Source organism: Podarcis gaigeae, assembly GCF_964106915.1.
Source record: "Podarcis gaigeae genome assembly, chromosome: 2".
In the NCBI taxonomy this organism is placed as follows: domain Eukaryota; kingdom Metazoa; phylum Chordata; class Lepidosauria; order Squamata; family Lacertidae; genus Podarcis; species Podarcis gaigeae.
In genome coordinates this window covers 108,284,767-108,303,903 of record NC_139679.1, presented here as the reverse complement: position 1 = coordinate 108,303,903, position 19,137 = coordinate 108,284,767, and the positions used below count along the sequence as shown (strand labels likewise).

Here is a 19,137-nt window from a genome sequence, read left to right as displayed (position 1 = left end):
GCGCCCAGCTCAGCTTCCAGGGCCTCCCTTGTCCGTAACGCAACATGGCGCTTCCCGGCGGGCGTCTTCAAACCGTCCTTTGGAAGCCTAATATCCTGCCTTTCCCCCCAAAAAATCCCGTCCCGCGCCTGTCTGAAGACCCCCTCCCCGCCCCAAAGACCCCACGGCGGGCGCTGAAATGCGCGCTGCGCAAAAACAGCCGCCCTGTTTGGAGACATGGAGAGCGCCATGCTGTACGGACGAGGGCCGGGCGCAAGGGAAGGGTGGTTTCCCTGGGGTCGGGGAGGGGGGGGAGAGGAAGGATTTCCGTTTCCGCTTGGGCGGGGGTTGGAGGAGGTTGCAGCTGGAGCTGGAGGTAAATAGAGCGATTTTTTAAAAATATATATATATTTTTAGGGGGGCCCCGTGGTTCCGGCTTCCCTGCGCGCGCTTCCCCGGGAGGGGAACCCGGAGGCTGACGCAAAAGACGGAGGGGATCCCCGCTGGAGGCGGCGCGTAGAGGCCCAGCGGGGGGAGGAGGGCGATGGCAGCTCGAGCCCGGGTTCAAAGGGGGGGGGGTGGTCTCTTGGGCGCTGGCAGCCTCCCTTTGCTCGCCTCCGCCGAGGGAGCGACCGACCGCCGGGTGGTAGGGGTACTGGCAAGGGTGGGTGGTTCAGCTCCCGGAGAGGAAAAAAGCCCTTATTTAAGCGGAGAGTGGCGCAAAATTATTATTATTATTATTATTATTATTATTATTATTTATTATTAATAATAATAATAATAATAATAATAATAATAATAATAATAATAATAATGGATGATTGAGATTTCACATAGGGCGCAGCTGAAGACGAAAGGCAACTGCCAATGTTTATGATGTTTGGCAGACGATGGGGGGGGGGTGCGTGGAAATAAGGACAGGTCCCTGCCCCAAGTAGTGTACAATCTACATATTGACCGGGGCTGGGGGAATTGGGGGAGGTGCAGGAGTGAGTGGAGAAGGGAAATACTACTACTACTACTAATATTTATACCCCACCAATCTGGCTGGTTTTCCCCAGCCATTATGGGTGGCTCACAGCAAATATTCTTGGGTCAATTAGACATGTTTGGACTCTGCTTCTGCAGGGGAGAGGGCTGTTGAGGCATGCCCAATGCTTCATAGGATTTAAAAGGATTTGAAGATGGGCAGGGATGGTAGCATCAGAAAGGATATTGAGGGGTGGTGAGGAGGGTGATTGTCATTTCTAGGCAGCTAGGGCAGTGGGATGTTTGTCCCGTCTCTTACTGCTTTATCTTCCATAATGATCAGAAGCCTTTCAAGAGTTATAGGAAAGCAGCTCTGAAGTTTATGCGGTTTTGATCTTGCAACTCAGAACGCACAAAGAGAGAAGCAGTTTAGGTCACAGGCAAATGATCTTGGTCCTGATAGCTCCAGCAGGCACTATGTGTGTTCATAAATAAACAGCTGATCTGATACGAACTGTGTGCTGTTGATTAGGAGCAGTAGATACAGGACTGAGCTGTGTGTCTCCAGTCACATGAACAATAGAGTTATTATGGCAATATGTGTTCCCAGAAGCCTAGAAATGAGTTCTTGGCATCTAGCAATCTGGAAAATGTGGATTATCTATCTCGGGTGCTGATATGTTTAGGGTGGGAGAGAATCAACACCGATCAGGAACAAATTGTTAAATATTTAAACGTGATTAGAAATATTTTATGCATTAGGCTGCAAGCTCCCTGTGGCCTCTCCCACAACCTATTCCTATTCCTATCTGTCGTGTTAGATGCCTAGAAGAAAGCAATAAACATTCCTGGCAGAGCTTCAAACCTCTTATAGTTGTGGCAAGCGTGGCAATGTTCTTCATTGTGACATGTACCATTGTGGCAAGAGATTATCTAGCTACAGATCTGGTGGGTGGCTTCTGTTGTATGCTTGCGTCACTTTTTGTTGAAGCCAGAATAACATTTTCAGGTGCCAGAGGTACATAGGTCCGAATTAAATTCCTAGGCATCGTTGCAATTTGTGGCGCAACCGGAATAAGATTGCAAATGTGTAAACACACACAGAGTTTGCAGCTGGCTGAGTGGGATGTAGCTTTGCTTTTTGCTGCCTATTACAATATGCATTGGGACGTGGGTGGCGCTGTGGGTTAAACCACTGAGCCTAGGACTTGCCGATCAGAAGGTCGGCGGTTCGAATCCTCACGATGGGGTGAGCTCCTGTTGCTCGGTCCCTGCTCCTGCCAACCTAGCAGTTCGAAAGCACGTCAAGTGCAAGTAAATAAAGAGGTACCATTCCAGCGGGAAGGTAAACCGCGTTTCCGTGCGCTGCTCTGGTTCTCCAGAGTCATGCTGGCCACATGACCCAGAAGCTGTACGCCAGCTCCCTTGGCCAATAAAGCGAGATGAGCGCCGCAACCCCAGAGTCGGCCACGACTGGACCTAATGGTCAGGGGTCCCTTTACCTTTACCTTTTTACAATATGCATAGTTAACCAGTCTCCTTTTTCATTTCCCCCCCAGCCCAGCCTGCGCTTGACTGCTTCCATTCTCTTGCCTTTGCTACTGGATGCGGCCTTGGAGGAGGTGTCTTAAGGGTGTGCTGTAGATGAGGGGGTGGAGGATATGCCTGGTGGGGAATTTTCTCCACCCCCTCCGTGAGTGAGCAACTGCTGCTATGTGCCCCTCTCAGCACCTCCAGGACTAAAGCCCTTTTAAGCTCCTCAAAGAATCGCCTGGCATCCTTTCTTCTGTTCCGGTCAGCGTGTGGTCCCTGGAGGGTGCCCCACCACTCTCCAGACCAGCGCTGTAAATTTCCGCCTGCTTCCCTTGCCCCGCATGCCAAATGCATCTTTGCAGACCCAGAAGCCCTGTGCCAATGCTCTGTGGATGGGCCTGGCGTTAGAATGGTGCCTGCCTTTCTGTGACGAGGCCAAACCGCCCGGGTGAGGAGGCTGCAGAGGGGCGTCGGAGGCTGGGCATGGAGGACTCTGACCAGAGGTTGGTGCTGGGTATGAACATGGGTGATGGGCGGGAAACACCTCCCGGGGAGCTGCGGACGCCCACCGAAGAGGGAGAGGAGCAGAGGACACCCGTGTCTGAAGCCATCTGTGACGATGGCAGCGGTGATGCCAAAACTTCCCAGAGGAAAGAAGAGGAGCAGGAGGAAGAGGAGGAGCTTGACCCCCGCATCCAGGTAAGAAAAATAGCATTTTTATTATTTTATTTTATTTTTTACTCTGCCCATCTGACTGGGTTGCCCCAGCCACTCTGGGTGGCTTCCAGTATATAGTGGTACCTCGGGTTAAGTACTTAATTTGTTCCGGAGGTCCATTCTTAACCTGAAACTGTTCTTAACCTGAAGCAATACTTTAGCTAATGGGGCCTCTTGCTGCTACCATGCCGCCAGAGCACGATTTCTGTTCTCATCCTGAAGCAAAGTTCTTAACCCGAGGTACTATTTCTGGGTTAGCAGAGTCTGTAACCTGAAGCTTATGTAACCTGAAGCGTAACCCATGTTACCGCTGTATACAGAAACACAATAAAACATCAAACATTGAAAACTTCCCTAAACAGGGCTGCCTTCAGATATCTTCTAAAGGTCAGATAGTTGCTTATTTCCTTGACATCTGATGGGAGGGCATTCCACAGGGTGGGCGCCACTACCGAGAAGGCCCTCTGCCTGGTTCCCTGTTACCTCACTTTTTTCACAGTGAGGGAACCACCAGAAGGCCCTCAGCGCTGGACCTCAGTGTCTGGGCTGAACGATGGGGGTGGAGACGCTCCTTCAGGTATGCAGAACCGAGGCCGTTTAGAGCTTTAAAAGTCAGCACTAACACTTTGAATTATGCTTGGAAACCAGTACGATACTTCTTCCTGTATTCACTTGCCTGATGGCAGGCCTGGGAGGGGTTGTCATTCAGTTCTTTGGGGATTGCTCCATGGAAGCTTGTAATCTGGTTTGCTCTAAGGCTGTATTGAAAGTGTGGACAGAAACTAGTTGAACTACTGTGACTCGCCTCTTGGCCCTGCTGCCAGCGAGCCACTTAGCATTTCCAATCAAGCAGGAACAGAATGGCCCAATAGTGTGTTTGTTTTTTTTCTTTTGCCTCAGGGCTAGTTGCCAGCATTTTTATTTTAGTAAATGCAAAAATTCCTTTGAGCAAAAGTAAGCAGCAGTCAGTTTGGCTCTTGGCACCCACCCAGCGCAGCAACCCTGTGGAAGCTAAGTGGGTCCATTTACAGTCATGGGATGAACGGGGGACCATTAGCATTATTTATTGGTTTTCATACCCTGCCCTTCTTCCCCAAGGAGCCCAAAACGGCAGGTAAATACACCGTTTAAGAGGAAAAATAAGGCGTAAACATTCCAAAATAGTTAAAACCATTTCAGTTTAAAACATTCTGAAAGAAATCACAGATGAAAATGCTCATCCACCCGGGGATCATGGGGTTGCCAGGAACAGTATGCTTCAGGCACCAGGAAGCTCCCTGCCCTTTTCCAAGTGGTACATTTCCCCCAGGAAAAACACCTTATCCATCTATTTCTGGGGGAGAGTATGGGAGCTTATTGCTATTTACAGGCCTGGCATTAAGAACCATCAGCAATTGCAGCCCCCGGGTTGGTGTGACAACCGCTGCCATCTCATCCTCCCCCAGCCCTTCCTGCCGTTTGGTGCTACTGCAGAGAGGAAAGTAAATTGGGTGGGTGGGTAAAGGTAAAGGGAGCCCTGACCATTAGGTTCCGTCGTGGCCGACTCTGGGGTTGCTGGGCTCATCTCCCTTTACTGGCCGAGGGAGCCGGCGTACAGCTTCCGGGTCATGTGGCCAGCATGACTAAGCCACTTCTGGCAAACCAGAGCAGTGCATGGAAACACCGTTTACCTTCCCGCTGGAGCAGTACCTATTTATCTATTTGCACTTTGACGTGCTTTGGAACTGCTAGGTTGGCAGGAGCTGGGACCAAACGGGAGCTCACCCCATCACGGGGATTCGAACTGCCAACCTTCTGATCGGCAAGTCCTAGGCTCTGTGGTTTAACCCACAGCGCCACCCGCATTCCGGGTGGGTGGGTACCACGCTTCAAATCTGCTTCTCAGTGGAAGGTAGGGACCTCATTCTGGATTTGTGTAGGGTTTTACTCCTTAGCCTTTTCTTCTCCCAGCGATAACCCAAAAGGCAGCGGAGTTTAGGATAAGAGTTTTCCTTCTCCCACCTTCCCAGGTTGATGAGCCCCATCTGCCCCTCACTTCCCTTTATAGCATGTGCAGAATGGCGTCTTGTATGTCTCCTTCCAGCAACTCCTGCAGCCAGGCAGGTGCCAAATGTATTGTCCTGCTTTCTGGACCAGATCAGTGAGGCCGATAGCGGGGTCTTGTCCTCTGGGCAGCTCAGGACCTCCATAGACACTGCCCAGGCTTGCGCCCCAGGGAGGTCACTTTGGTGCTGCTAAGTCAGCGGTTTGACTTCACCCTGCAGGTGCACTCCATTGTCTCTTGAGACTTCCTGGCATCTTGGGCGTCCCAAGGTGAGGAGGATGTTTTCTTTTTCTTTTCTTTTTTTGATAATAATTTTATTACTTTTCAATTACCGTAATCCAATAATAGCCTCATTATAACAATCCCAAATTAATAATACCAATCACTGAGATACCAAATTATATAATTTAGATGGCCCCACTCCGCATGCTAGAATTGATGGTTTGATGATTTACTTTACTTCTGCGTTCGTAAATTTCAATTACGCTCCAGTCGAAATAACAATCCCTTGTATTGCAGCTGCAGTTTTAACAACTTTCATTCAACATTAAACGGTTTATGCAACATTAAATGATTTATACGCCTACAGGCGAAGCATTCAGACTCTCTCCTTGTTCTTCCTGTGTGTGGCAATTATTCTGTCCCTAATGTTTCTTCTGTCCTTGTAATATAGTATGTCTATCTGTTGCTGCTGTTCTCCATCTTGCCTTGGGCTGACCTGGTGTCCCATTGTTGTTTCAGAAGTTCTCCATTGCTCCGTCCCTGCTTCATTGTTTTGGAATTTTAGCAGCAGGAGGATGTTTTCTAGCCCTGCTACCTGAGATTCTTGAAGTCAAGGATGGGGGACCTTTTGTGGGCCCGCCAAAGGTTGCTGGACTACAACTCCCATCAATCCTGACCATTGACCATGCTGGCTGGGGTTGATGGGACTGCCAAGATGGCGGAGATTTCAAGACTGAACTTGAGTCCCTCTGTGTGCCTTCTGCCTCTACATTCAGGAATAGGAATCGGAGGCCTGACTGTTTTTCTTTCCTGACTTTCTTTCCATCTATTCATTCTCTGCTGCCTTAGATCCCAAGTTTATATATACATATGCTCTATCTGTTAAGCAGAATATGTCCAGCAAGCAGCTGCATATAATTTTCCATCACTTATTGTGAGGGATGCAGGTTTTGTCTTACTGACAATTTGCATGTGTTTACAGGTAGTGCCAGGTACATATGCCGACACTTTTCAAGCGATACAAAGTTAAACTGCGGGATTTGCTCTCGCAAGTGGCAGTGACGGCCACCAACATGGATGGCTTTTAAAAAGGAGGAGGAGGATTCATTGATTATATTGTTTTTCCCACCAAAGTGTCTCAGAGCATCTTACATAATAAAAATAGCAATCACACACACAAAAGGATTAAAGCCAAATATAAAAACAGAAATGAAACTGGGCCACGATGACGATAACAATTAATAAAAATAATAAAAATAATAAAAATAAATAAGTGTTCATCGAGAAAATATAGAAATCAACACATTATTTCCCATTCCACTTTAAGAGCATGAGCACAAAAAGAGACAAGGCTATCAATGGCTACTCGCCACAATGGCCACACTTTAACTTCACTGTTGGAGGCAGTAAACTGAGTATAATCATAATAACAGTACCTGTTTATCTACTTGCACTTTGACGTGCTTTCGAACTGCTAGATTGGCAGGAGCTGGGATAGAGCAACAGGAGCTCACTCCGTCGCAGGGATTCGAACCGCCGACCTTCTGATCGGCAAGCCCAAGAGGCTCAGTGCTTTAGACCACAGCGCCACCCATGTCCCTATTGCAAGAGGGGAGTCTGTAGCAGTCATGTCTTGCTTCCGGGCGTCCCATTGGTTACTGGACTAGGATGAGCCAGTGGCTGGATCCAGCCGCTTCTCTTGGGTTCTTATAAGCCTGCTAGGAAAGGGTTCAGGGGATGAAGGGGTGGAAGTTGTACAAATGTGTCCTTCTGCACTATGCCTGTCTCTTGAGTCTGCCTTTCTCTCTGACCACAGGAGGAGCTGGAACACCTCAATCAGGCCAACGAAGAGATCAATCGAGTGGAGCTGCAGCTGGATGTGAGTAAGGCAGCACCTTCAAAGCAATTTCAACATCCCTTCCGCTTCCGAACACTTCCTGCCTTCTGTCCCCTCCACGGAGGCTGCTTTATCCCTTGGCAAGTCAACAGGCAGGGGTCCCCAGTTTCACTCGCCGCCTGCACTATGGCGCGTTTGGTAGAGTGAACTGGGGAGGGAAATTGTCCCTGCAGTTACTTAAATGTATAGGGATTGCACTGAAAATTGCCCTTTCGTGTGGGGTAATTTGTTCCCTCTACTAACGTGACGGTGAAAGATACTTGTGGTAAAACAAAATAAAAGGAAAATATCAGCTAATAGGTACGACTCAGTTTAAGCTCTGTTTTCTGGCTTCTGTTTGGAGTCGTCTGCAGCTCATCCTTCCCCATGTAGACCTGCCTCGTACTTTGAGGACCACGGATATAATAAGGTTACCGTGGTTGTATCCAGTGGCAATCAGCATGACCAAATTAGGTCCATTCATTTCAATGGGTCTGTTCTGAATATAAGTTACAGCCCCGTGTCCCAAGCCTGGTTGGTGGTTAGAGACTCCTGTTGTAGTGAAAAGGGTCTGGCCTCAACCAGAGCCAGGGCTTTTTTGGCTGTGGCTCCAATCTGGTGGAACGCTCTGTCACAAGAGACTAGGGCCCTGCGGGACTTGACATCTTTCCGCAGGGCCTGCAAGACAGAGCTGTTCCACCAGGCCTTTGGTCAGGGCACAGTCTGACCCCCTCCTTCGGTAATCCTCACAGAACTCTAGCCCAATGGTTGCCATCAATTTGATTTGAACTGATTTTATAATGAATTGATTTTAGAATGCTGTATTATTTTACTGTTAGCTGCTCTGAGCCCGGCTTCTGCTGGGGAGGGTGGGATATAAATAAAATATTGTTATTATTATTAGTTGTGGTTGTCATAGGAGGGGCCTTGGGAGCCCAATCCGCTGCTCAGTGCAGGATCTGCAGAGTGCAGCTGCAGTATCTCTGACAGGCAGTTGTCCAGCCTGCAGTTCAATGCCTTCAGGGAAGGAGAGCTCACCACAACCAGTAGCAGTCTGTTCCACAGCCAAACACATCCCAGCATTAGGAAGCCTCCTCCTGATATTTAGTCGAAATGTGATGGGGTCGTGTTTACTACCTGTTTGCAATCTGCAGCTTCGTGCACCAGCAGTGCACCTCCATCAGGGCCCCACGGATATGGGTGTGCGAAGTAACCAACCATGCGTTCCAGACACCCTGTGTGATCCGCCCTTGTGCATATATGATTCATGCAGCACTTGATCTCTGTGGGGCCAGCCAAGGAACTGCAGCAACCCGTAAAATCCATCTTAGGCATGCATTTAATGCAGGCCGATTCCTTCAACACTGACATACTTTGCGCCGTTGGTTTCAACAGGAAGCCCGTACCACATATCGGAGGATCTTGTCGGAGTCTGCCAGGAAGCTGAATGCTCAGGGCTCCCAGCTGGGGAACTGTATTGAGAAAGCACGCCCCTACTACGAGGCCAGGCGCTTGGCCAAGGAGGTACCTGTTAACATTTCCCTCTGTTTCACCCCTGAAGCTGCCACTATTCCTCGGCTGTTGTAGAGCAATAAATCTTTAAAGGATCCGATTTGGGGGTTCCGGAATTCTCTAAGCTTTATTTTGTGTCATAAATAGCCACAAGTCATTGTCAAAAGTGGAAAGAAGCTGCCCCTATGAAAAGTCTCAGTAAACATTCCCTTAAAAGTCCACAATGTGTCAAAAATAGTTTGCTTTTCCTTCGGAATTCCTGTTTTGAACATTGAATGCCACTCTGCGCTTGCTCATATTTCATTGGGTGCCAGGATTGGACACCCAGCCTCCCACCCAAAGCTGCTTCTTGTGAGCAAGCACAGTGATGGCCGATGTAGGTGCCTTTTCCTCATTTGTTCTGAGTGGGGAGGCCTGCACCATATTGTGGGCCCTTTCTGATCTTATAGATGGCAGCCATTTTGTGTTGCCGTTCTCCCACAGTAGCCATTTTGTGACTGGTGCCCACGGCACTTTCTCAGAATTCTGCCTGGTTCCTGTTGGCTGCTGACCCCTGTTCTGCTGCATCCCCCGTACCTAAGATTGGGGGCTAAAAGGAATTGTCCCAGGACAAGTGATTTTATAAGCAGGATTTAAGCTGTTTTATGAATTATTTTGCGTGGGGGAGGAATGGATTGAAAGGCTCTTGGCAGGACCTTGGGTTTTTGAGCTGCTTCTGGCAGAAGGCCCATCCTTTACCTGTGAGGAATAATGTAAACACAATGCTATCAGCAACACGTAATCCTGTTCCCAGCTTTAAACAGCTGGGCATAACCTGTCCAGAGTGGCGTACAGCAGTGTGGAGGAGCAAAACCCACAATTAGCAGTTTCAGATAACATGAATGTCAATGGATGACGTGGCAATGATTATGTGGGTGTCTGTAAACATGAATAACTGTATACAAAACAAAACAAAATAGCCGACTTGCACTTAATTAAAACCCTACCCTTTCAGCAGTGTTAGAAACTCAGATATATAATCTAATTGCCAAATGGCACTTTAAACCTAGGTTACGGTCGCCACATTGGGATGGAGTCCCCGCCCCCCCGAATGGGGTATTATTATTAATTTTCGTTTCTATACCGCTTTATATTTTAAAGAACAAATCTCAAAATCTCAAATCTCCTGGCGCCTAGCTAATTTCTAACACTGCCTGTCAGCAAAGAGGTATTCTGTTGCAGGCTCTTTTCTGATACGCTAGTTTTATATATAAAGAGAGCTGCTTTATTTAAAGTAAGGGAGCAGTCGAACGTGCCACCTCCGTGTCTGAAGTGGTACAGTGGTACCTTGGGTTACATACGCTTCAGGTTACAGACTCCGCTAACCCAGAAATATTACCTGGGGTTAAGAACTTTGCTTCAGGATGAGAACAGAAATTGTGCTCCAGCGGTGCGGCGGCAGCAGGAGGCCCCATTAGCTAAAGTGGTGCTTCAGGTTAAGAACAGTTTCAGGTTAAGAACGGACCTCCGGAACGAATTAAGTACTTAACCCGAGGTACCACTGTACTTAACCCAAGGTACCACTGTACATCCCAGCAAGAACTGCACTGTGCAATTCTCCCTGCGTGTTTCAAGTCTCCACCTTTCCCTCCTCTGTGATTATGCCTCTAGGTCAAGGGTGGCCAATGTGGTGCCCTCGGGATCTTGTTGGGCTCCAGCTTCCATCATGCCTGACTGCTAGCCATGCTGGCCTGGGGCTGATGGGAGTTGGAATCCAACAGCACCCAGAGGTGGCCTCACATTGGCTACCCGTGCTCTAGGGGTGAGGGAGTGCTTAAAACAAGGGGAGAGGAGTGTGTGTGTGTGTGTATGTTCTGGGGGGAAACAAAAGCTTGGGGGATTTTTAATGGAATTTTTGTTTGCGTTGCGTTTCTCTCCTCCACTCACTACAGGCACAGCAAGAGACCCAGAAGGCTGCCCTGCGGTACGAGCGAGCCGTCAGCATGCACAACGCGGCCCGGGAGATGGTGTTCGTGGCTGAGCAGGGGGTCATGGCTGATAAAAACAGGCTGGACCCCACCTGGCAGGAGATGCTCAACCACGCTACGTGCAAGGTGAGGGGGAAGGCCTACAAGAATCAGGAGCCTGCAACCCTGCGGATGTCGTCAGACTCTTGTCTCCCATCAGCCCACAGCCAGCACAAGTTAACGCTCAGGAATGGTGGCCGCTGCAGTCTGGCCAGATTCAGGGGTGATGGTGTCCCACCAACACTGAAAGGACTGCAAGTCCCCCAATGGGGTAGTGGTCTGGAGTCACAGGAGGTTGAAGGCCTGTTGCTATTTCTGGAGCAGGGTCCGTCCCTGTCTCCGGCATCTTAGAGCCACTCAGCCAGTATGGAAGGATAGTTTTTTAGTCATTGGATGCCCCAAAGCTAGGATTTGGGGACGCTGGAAGCGCAAGGTGCTTCAGTTTCAAGACAACGGAGTGCGAATTCTGTGACATTCAGTGGACCTTCGTGGAAAACGCAGCTCAGAGCACTCTTAAGGAAGATACGGAGCACTCCAAATCATGTGCCTGTGTATGTGCACATAAAACAGCAGATCTAGCTGAAAGGCAACATGTGGAGATCTGCACCGATCATTGCAGGACACCTCTCATTGTTACTGTATAATTATCAGATTATTGTCTAATCTTAGAAGGGGCTTGGCTGTGAATATCATAAAAAGACCCTGCACTCCTGAATTTGTCACTACACCTCTGGATACAGACCATACCATCCAACGCACTGTAATAATAATAATAATAATAATAATAATAATAATAATAATACCTTGCCCATATAACCAGGTTGCCCCAGCCACTCTGGGTAGCTGCCAACAAAAAGACAATTCTTGATTATGCATTATAACTTCCCTAAACAAGGCTGCCTTCAGATGTTTTCTAAAAGTCAGATAGTTGTTTATTTCCTTGACATCTGACAGGAGGGTGTTCCACAAGGTGGGCGCCACTACCAAGAAGGCCCTGTGCCTGGTTCCCTGTAACCTCACTTCTTACGGTGAGGGAACCGCCAGAAGGCCCTTGGAGCTGGACCTCAGTGTCCGGACTGAGCAATGGGGGCGGAGACGCTCCTTCAGGTGCACACAGGGCTGAAGTTAGTAAGGTTGGGAGAGTCCACACACCACTCACATCTCTGCCAACTGGAGGAAGAGGGAAAGAGGAATGGCAGATGAAGATGATGGACTTTTCGGAGCTAACCAACCTGACTGAAGAGTCTGTGACCAGAAGGAGGAGGAGCACAAGGAAGAATGGCAGAACTTCAAAGATTATTTAATTAAATATGCCAAGATAAATTAATTAGAAATACTTGCAAAAAAATAGATAGGCAAAGGATTTAAATATGTGAAGTTACAGAATATTATGTTTAAAGCAGATGAAAAGAAACAAAGGTGTTAAGAGGTTTAAGTAAATTTTATGAGATTTTGTTTTGGAAATCCGTTACAATGATATATAATGAAATTCAGTCAAGGGAAGTTTCTTAACGATGTTATCAAGATTGGATTAAGTACAGTTATGATGCATGTTTGTTTGTTAGTTTAAAATTTTGGGAAGTTAATAAAAAAAATTGGGGAAAAAATAGAGGAAGAGGGAAAGAACTGGTTGCTGGGGAAGACAAAGTGACAGCAGAGTGGGTGGGAGGTTGTTCCCAGTGTGAGCTTTCAAGGCCTGGAGAGCATCCTCGCTCTGACTTGCCCCTTTTCCGCCCTTCAGGTGAACGAGGCTGAAGAGGAGCGTCTGCGAAGCGAACGGGAGCACCAGCGCGTCACTCAGCTCTGCCAGCAGGCTGAGGCCAAGGTGCAGTCGCTGCAGAAGTCCTTGAAGCGGGTCATCGTGAAGAGCAAGCCCTACTTTGAGCTGAAGGCCCAGTTCAACCAAATCCTTGAGGTGAGACCCTCCTCTGGGTCCTAGGACTCGCCCCACCCAGGCAGCCTTTGTGCCCTTAACAAACAACAGATCCCAGAATCCTTTGTTGGGGGGAGCTGCGAGTGTTTAAAGTGGGTGCCTGGGGGTTTAAATGCATGGTGCGTTGAAAATGTTGTCTATAAGAATAAAAGAAAATTATTATAAATTACTGCATTTTTTGCTCTATAAGACGCACCAGACCACAAGCCGCACCTAGTTTTTGGAGGAGGAAAACAAGAAAAAAAATATTCTGAATCTCAGAAGCCAGAACAGCAAGAGGGATCGCTGCGCAGTGAAAGCAGCAATCCCTCTTGCTGTTCCGGCTTCTGGGATAGCTGCGCAGCCTGCATTCGCTCCATAAGACGCACACACACATTTCCCCATACTTTTTAGGAGGGAAAAAGTGAGTCTTATAGAGCAAAAAATACGATAGTTTGGAGATGGTATTTAACACCAGTCAGATTAAATCAAACAAGCAAGGAATATTTGGTGTTATGTTGGAAGGGATGCCAGGAAACAGGGAATTATGTTCACATGTGGCGGGGGTGTAAATATGTACATTTTTTATTTTTTATTGGCAAAGGGTGTTTAAGGAGATAACAAATAAATCACTGAGTTAAAGCTGATCGAAAGTCCAGAGGTAGCATTATTATCAATTTACAATGGAGTGGAAGGCTCGCAGGCTGTGAAGGACTGGCTCATAAATTTATTGACAGCTGCACAAATTATTACAGCTAGGAAGTGGAAGGGGCAAGCAGAATATAAAATAGAAGAATGGTATAAAGAGGTGTGGGATATAGCTATTAATGATAAATTAACCCATGCCGTTAAGGCAGGACGTGGCATATACAGAAAAAATGAGTTTGGGAAGACATAGGAGCTGTTTGTAGAATGTGTACTGTTAAAATAGAAAGGGGTCAAACCATTGCAAGAGGTGTTGAAATTTTGGGAGGTTGGATAGTTACAATGGAATGGTCTCGTGGGTGAGGTACACATTTTTATTCTTATTTATTCATGATTATTACTTTGTCAAAGTAAAAATAAAATAAAAATGAAAGCATTTCCAGAAAAAGTAAAAAAGCCTGGTTGGTGTGCATGTTGGCCTAATGTTTCACCTGTTCCTTCTTTGCCTTTCAGGAGCACAAGGCCCGGGTGACGTCCCTGGAGCAGCAGGTGGGCCAGGCCAAGATGCGCTACTCTGTGGCCTTGCGGAACCTGGAGCAGATCAGCGAACAGATCCACGCCCGGAGGCTCCAGCGCCTGGTCGGCCGGAGGGCTTCCCCCGTGGGCGCCGAGGCCAGCCCGGCGCTGCTGTACGGCGCGGCGGCACTGCCCCCCGAGCCTGCCTCCTCCTCCGACACGCTCTCGGTCCTCAGCTTCCAGACCATTGCCTCCGACCTGCAGAAATTCGACTCGGTGGAGCACCTGCTGGGGCTGTCCGACGCCGCCAGCCTCAACAGCGACGAGCTGGAGGAGCGGGAGCAGCGCCGCGAAGCCCAGCCCCACCCCTTCAAGCACCACCGCAGCATCAGCCTCTGACGTGCCCCCATCACCCCCGCTCTCTGCTGCAGTCCCTTTCGCCCCCGACCTCCTGGGGAAATGGGGAGAAGAAGGGGTTGGGCACGAAAGGAATGATCACGCAGAGGAAGGCAGGTCTTGGGAGCGCATTGGTCTGAAGTGCGGCTGTGGGGCTGAATTTCCCCCGCGATTTGCAGGCTTTGGTGCAACCCAGACGCCCTGCCGTCCTCTGCAAACCCAGGCCCCAGTTGCTTGGAAACTTCAAGCATTTTGCTGGCCCCCGTTCATCAAGCCACCATTCCCCCCACCCCTTATTTTCCCCCCTCCCCACCAGCATGCACCTGTTTCCTGGGAGCACTGTATGCTGGGGACAATTCTGCGCCCCTGCACATTTCACCTTAGGTTTGTTGGCTTATTAGCGACGCCATCATCTTTCTCCAGGTGGGCTGGAGCGCTTGAAACAGAGGGAAGAAAAGCAGGGAAGGATGCAGGAAAGAAACAACGCTGCTGCTTCGTTCTCTCTCTTTTTACACGATTTGTTTTGGGTGGCTGAGTAGGTGTTGAGAAGACGACTTTTTAAAAACCTCTGTCTGCATTTTAGAGAACCACCCCAGTCTGCTTTCATTGGATTGCCACCACAGACTGCGATATAGGAAAATATCCTTTTTTAAAAAAGAATCTGAACTCTTGCGCTCCCTATGGGGCTTTTTTTGACATACACTACAGTAAAATGAGGCATGCCATTCATTTATCTCGCCCCAGCAACAGATATATAACGGCAGGCACCAGTCTCTTTATAGCTTCTCCAGCGTGTAGACACGTGATCTGCTCTCGGTACAGAAGCTGGGGAGAGAGACTGGCAGCCTGAGGGTGCCTTTCAGCGCTACCACGAGAGAAGACAGGCGGCGGGAGGCTCCCTCCATTGAGACATCTCCTACCTATCTAACCCACTTGGTACATCCCTGTTTGCCCCAGTCAAAAGATGGGAGGCACTTTTGCTCCATGGCAATGACATTTGCACTAATTTAAGTAGCAAAAGGTGGGTCTGGAAAGCCTTTCTTCTCCCTCCTCAGTGGTCTCCACAGGCCCCCGTGTCTCTGTTTTCTGGGGATGGGGGCGGTTTTGGCCTCTCAGAACAAATTTGCTAGACCTTGGCTGTGATGAGAACCAGTTGCTGGTTTGAGGCAGCCTGATAGCGACTCTGTGTGTGTGCGCGTGGGTGTTTGTATGACCGGCTTCCGATGTGTATTTTATTTAAAGTAAAGTTTATGCCCTATCAAAAGAACCTTTCCTCTTTCTCTTTCTGTTTGGTGTTTTGTTTTTTGCCAAGTACACACAGATCCCATATTCAGTCGCTCATTATGCACAAATTCACTTATCCAAACTTGAATTAACACCCAAACCTCGCTATACACACCACAGATTCAGGTATCTAAACAGACAGACCTACATGTAGTACTGTAAACAAATAAGCAACCTTAAACGAGTCACTTTTGTGTGTACAGTCGTTTTGCCAGAAACCATGAGGTGGGAAGGGGAGGGAAGGGGTTAGATCAGACAAATGAGAGCATTTCCCCCTTGTTTGCCTTTTGTAAGGTTTCAGAGGGTTTTCCTGGTTCCCATCCCCCTCATGCTGTGGTTGAAATTCTATGGTCGGGAATGCATTAAAAATTTCCCCGCAGGAATAAATGGAAATCATCGACTCATTATGCAAACACTCATCTAACAAACGATTTCCTGAGAAATCGTTTGCACTGCCTACCCACCAAGTCAAGGTGCCCAAAGCCAGGCAAATTGTTTTGGCACTTGGTGCAGAAAATCCTTCAAATGCCTCTCCCTGGTCCTCCAGCAGTAAAAATATATTCATATATAGTAGTATACTTAAGAGTTTGCTGACACAAATCCTGCAACCCGATTCTTGTGTGACACAAACTCTGTGTGGGAAACAGCCATGTTTCTATAACTGTGCAGCACCGTTGAGCTTTCTTTAAATAGCTGTGTTTCTGTGCTTGCTCATGTCTTTCTGAAATTACCCCTGCCCTCCTTAGAAGACCACCTTCACCTTCCAGTTTCTGCACAAAAGCATTCTTAATCAGTCCTGGTTGTATAACAAACTTCCAGTCTTGTTCCCAAAGGGAAAAAAGCTAATGAAGCGCACAAGATGTTAGGTTCATTGCATTTCACACCCATATAAGCACAGTGTTCTCCACAAAAGCAATAGAACGACATTTCCAAGTTGATCCGGGAGTACAGGCGATGAGTGTGTGCGACAAAAGTGAAGGAGCATGTACAATAAAATATAGAAATCTCAGTATCACTGTTATTTGCCTCCTAATATTGCAGCACTAACACCTCAGAGGCCTCTCTCACAGAGAGAGCCTGGTCCATAATTCCAGCTGCAACCTTTGGGATGTTCCTGGTGAGCGGACAGATATATTCTTTGTTTTAGTCCCCACATTGAAATATCTGGGTGAAGTCTCGAGGCGGCTTTAGGATGCTGCAGTCCATCCAAAGGGCCCCATCTTCCTACGCCCTTTGAGGAACAAACGGGGGCTCACCTCACACTGCTCGGAAGAGGGCAGAAATGCAAGGAGGACCCCAAATTCTTCCTCAAGCAAAAATGTTCCAACCATTGCAATATGTATCACTTGACATGCCAACCAACAGTTCCTCCGGACAGGGCGATTCCCTCTTCGGTGAAGCAGCGTATCGCCTATCAGTATTTACAAAAGGGTAATGTTTTTCAGTCCGAGGGCCACATGAGCTTCTGGGGGCCACATGGCAGTGATGGGCAGGGCCAGAGACAAGAACGGTATGGGTGGAACAGCAAATGCACATTTTACCTTTACAAAGTAGGGTCACTTATTCACATGAACACATCAGAGGCATTGTTCAGAGTTCAAGGGCATAGTCCAGTCTGGCAAAGATGTGAGGAAGGTGCAAAGCAGGGCTGATGAGGGGTGTGGCCTGGTAAGAGTCACAAGGGCCAGGGGGAGAGGCCTAGAACGCTGCATCCCCCCCCCCCCCCGATTCACAATATAGACACCCACACACTTCTTGAGATGTTTGGCTTGTCCCCAAAATACCTTGCCACAGCCCAGCTCACTGAGACATTCCCATGTGCTAGAAACATTGACACCCCATTGCTTGATTGTCGTTCCCCTGCCTCAAGAATGGGGAGTGTGTGGCCCTCCAGGTGCTGTTGAACTCCAGTTCCCATCAGCCCCAGCCAGAATGGCTAGTGCTTAGGGATGATGGGAGTTGGAGTTCCTGAGTCCAGATTCCCCCCTCCCTCCCCTATTTCCTCACATTTGACCACAGTAGAGTTCATATTCAACAGTCTGCTTCCAAGAGCTTGAAAGGGCGATGGTTTTCAGGTTTTCTCTCTCTGCTTTCACGCTAGAGGAATGCTGTCTTTAAATAAGAGCACAGCAAGAACCAGCCATTCCCAGAATGCTCTGGGGCAATGGCAATTGGCCTGTTATTGTGGTCCTGTGAGAGACAGGTGCTTTGTGGAATACACACCACACAAACAAACAAACAAACAAACAAACAAACAGCACCCTCTCAACATTTTTTAAAGCACCATAAAGTACATTTTTTTAAAAAAAGTTTGATTGCACAAGATATAAAGTTGCTTAATAAAAGAGAACTTTTGGTGTGTGGGGTGTCACTATTTTGGACTTTTTGCAAAAAAGTGACGGGGGGAGGGAAATGCACTGTAAAGTGTGGGATGACACTTGCTTTGACACGACATCATCTAACCTCACCACAAACAAACCAGAATGGATGCTTATTAAATCGCCACCGTCCAAATACTCAGTATAACAGGTCACATGGAAGTGACGTTAAAAAACAGAATACAGTGGATCTACCATTGTCAATGACTGCGTCCCAACCTAAGACTTTTCCCCTCATAAAATCACGAGTTGAACCAGGACGTGGCCCCACTTCGTATAATTCTCCCACAAGTATTTGATGTCCAAATAGCTCTTGACAGAGGATTCCTCCCCTATTCACTTATTTATGGAGGTTTATCAAACGGACCTAGGAATGTAGGAATCTGCCTGATACTGGCTCAGATTATTGATCTATCTAACCCAGAAGTGCCTAGTCTGACTGGCAATGGCTTTCTGGGGTCTCTGGCAGAGGGACTTTCCCCACTCCCTTGCTTCCTGACCCTTTTAAAAATAAGAGTTGCCAGGAATTTGAACCCAGTACCTGTTGGCATGTAAAGCAAGCCTCCTGCCACTGAGGTAGAGTCTCTCCTCAGGTATAAAATGCCCTCAAAGGTAGTCTGCCTCTCAGTATCCGCTGCTGGGCATCACAGGTGAGGAGAGGGCTATTAAACCCATGCCATGCTTGTGAGGATGCCATAGGCATCTGGTTGGCCACTGCGAGAAAAGGACTAGACAGGCCTTTGGCCCGATGCAGCAGGACTCCTCCTGCATTCTTATAATCCAGACCCTGAGCCTGACCTTGGCTCAGAAGAGTTTACAAGCTAGAAAGCAGAGAGGGCACAGGAGATAAGAGGAAATGGAGTGAATACAACATCTACAAAAAGCCACTGGCACAGCAACATAATGACATGCATGCAGGACTGATCTAGAGGTCACATTTTCCAGCATCGCCAAGGAACTAGGATATCAGATATGTCAGGAAAAAAATGGGTAAAACCTTTGAGCGTATTAATCAAATGAAAGCAAGAGATTGGCAGGAGTGTGTTGTCGGTGTCTGGTACTAGAATCTCTCTCTACGTATGTTATGTGTGTGTGTGGACTCAGGCCCTGAATACCTGAAAGACCACCTCCTTCCCAGTGGCATAGCG

The 19,137-nt window shown here is 48.1% G+C and overlaps 1 protein-coding gene and 2 long non-coding RNA genes across 6 annotated transcripts in view; 1 reads left to right on the top strand and 2 right to left on the bottom strand.

Annotated features, from left to right (window-relative positions):
• The first annotated feature begins 286 nt into the window (after positions 1–286).
• SH3BP5L (SH3 binding domain protein 5 like) lies at positions 287–15,594 on the top strand. 4 transcript variants are annotated; one of them, XR_014560616.1, is made up of 9 exons: positions 287–355; positions 2,508–3,180; positions 5,984–6,109; positions 7,281–7,343; positions 8,736–8,864; positions 10,784–10,945; positions 12,600–12,773; positions 13,929–14,668; positions 14,712–15,594. XR_014560616.1 is itself a non-coding variant. In XM_083724861.1 (8 exons), the coding sequence occupies exons 2-8, from the start codon at positions 2,965–2,967 to the stop codon at positions 14,328–14,330; spliced, it is 1,272 nt and encodes a 423-aa protein (XP_083580987.1). In that variant the 5' UTR covers positions 287–355; positions 2,508–2,964; the 3' UTR covers positions 14,331–15,594. The 4 variants fall into 4 exon arrangements, 2 of the variants coding, with proteins under 2 accessions (XP_083580987.1, XP_083580988.1); XR_014560615.1 differs by lacking the exon at positions 5,984–6,109; XM_083724861.1 differs by having other exon boundaries at positions 13,929–15,594.
• Positions 6,546–19,137, bottom strand: part of LOC310838273 — a 46,891-nt gene continuing 34,299 nt past the window's right edge. The window contains exon 2 of the long non-coding RNA XR_014560878.1: positions 6,546–6,900. This is a non-coding gene — a long non-coding RNA (uncharacterized lncRNA). The remainder of the gene's footprint in view (positions 6,901–19,137) is intronic.
• LOC310838231 lies at positions 14,630–19,119 on the bottom strand. Its single transcript, XR_014560831.1, has 2 exons — positions 16,284–19,119; positions 14,630–16,241 (listed from the first exon to the last, which is right to left on the bottom strand). It is a non-coding gene; the product is annotated as an uncharacterized lncRNA (long non-coding RNA).

Excerpts from the sequence above, each read along its gene's own strand:
- SH3BP5L (XM_083724861.1), top strand. The coding sequence starts at position 2,965 with ATGGAGGACTCTGACCAGAGGTTGGTGCTGGGTATGAACATGGGTGAT. Across the intron at positions 10,946-12,599 it reads TCAACCACGCTACGTGCAAG|GTGAACGAGGCTGAAGAGGA; the intron begins GTGAGGGGGAAG and ends TCCGCCCTTCAG. Across the intron at positions 12,774-13,928 it reads AGTTCAACCAAATCCTTGAG|GAGCACAAGGCCCGGGTGAC; the intron begins GTGAGACCCTCC and ends TTTGCCTTTCAG.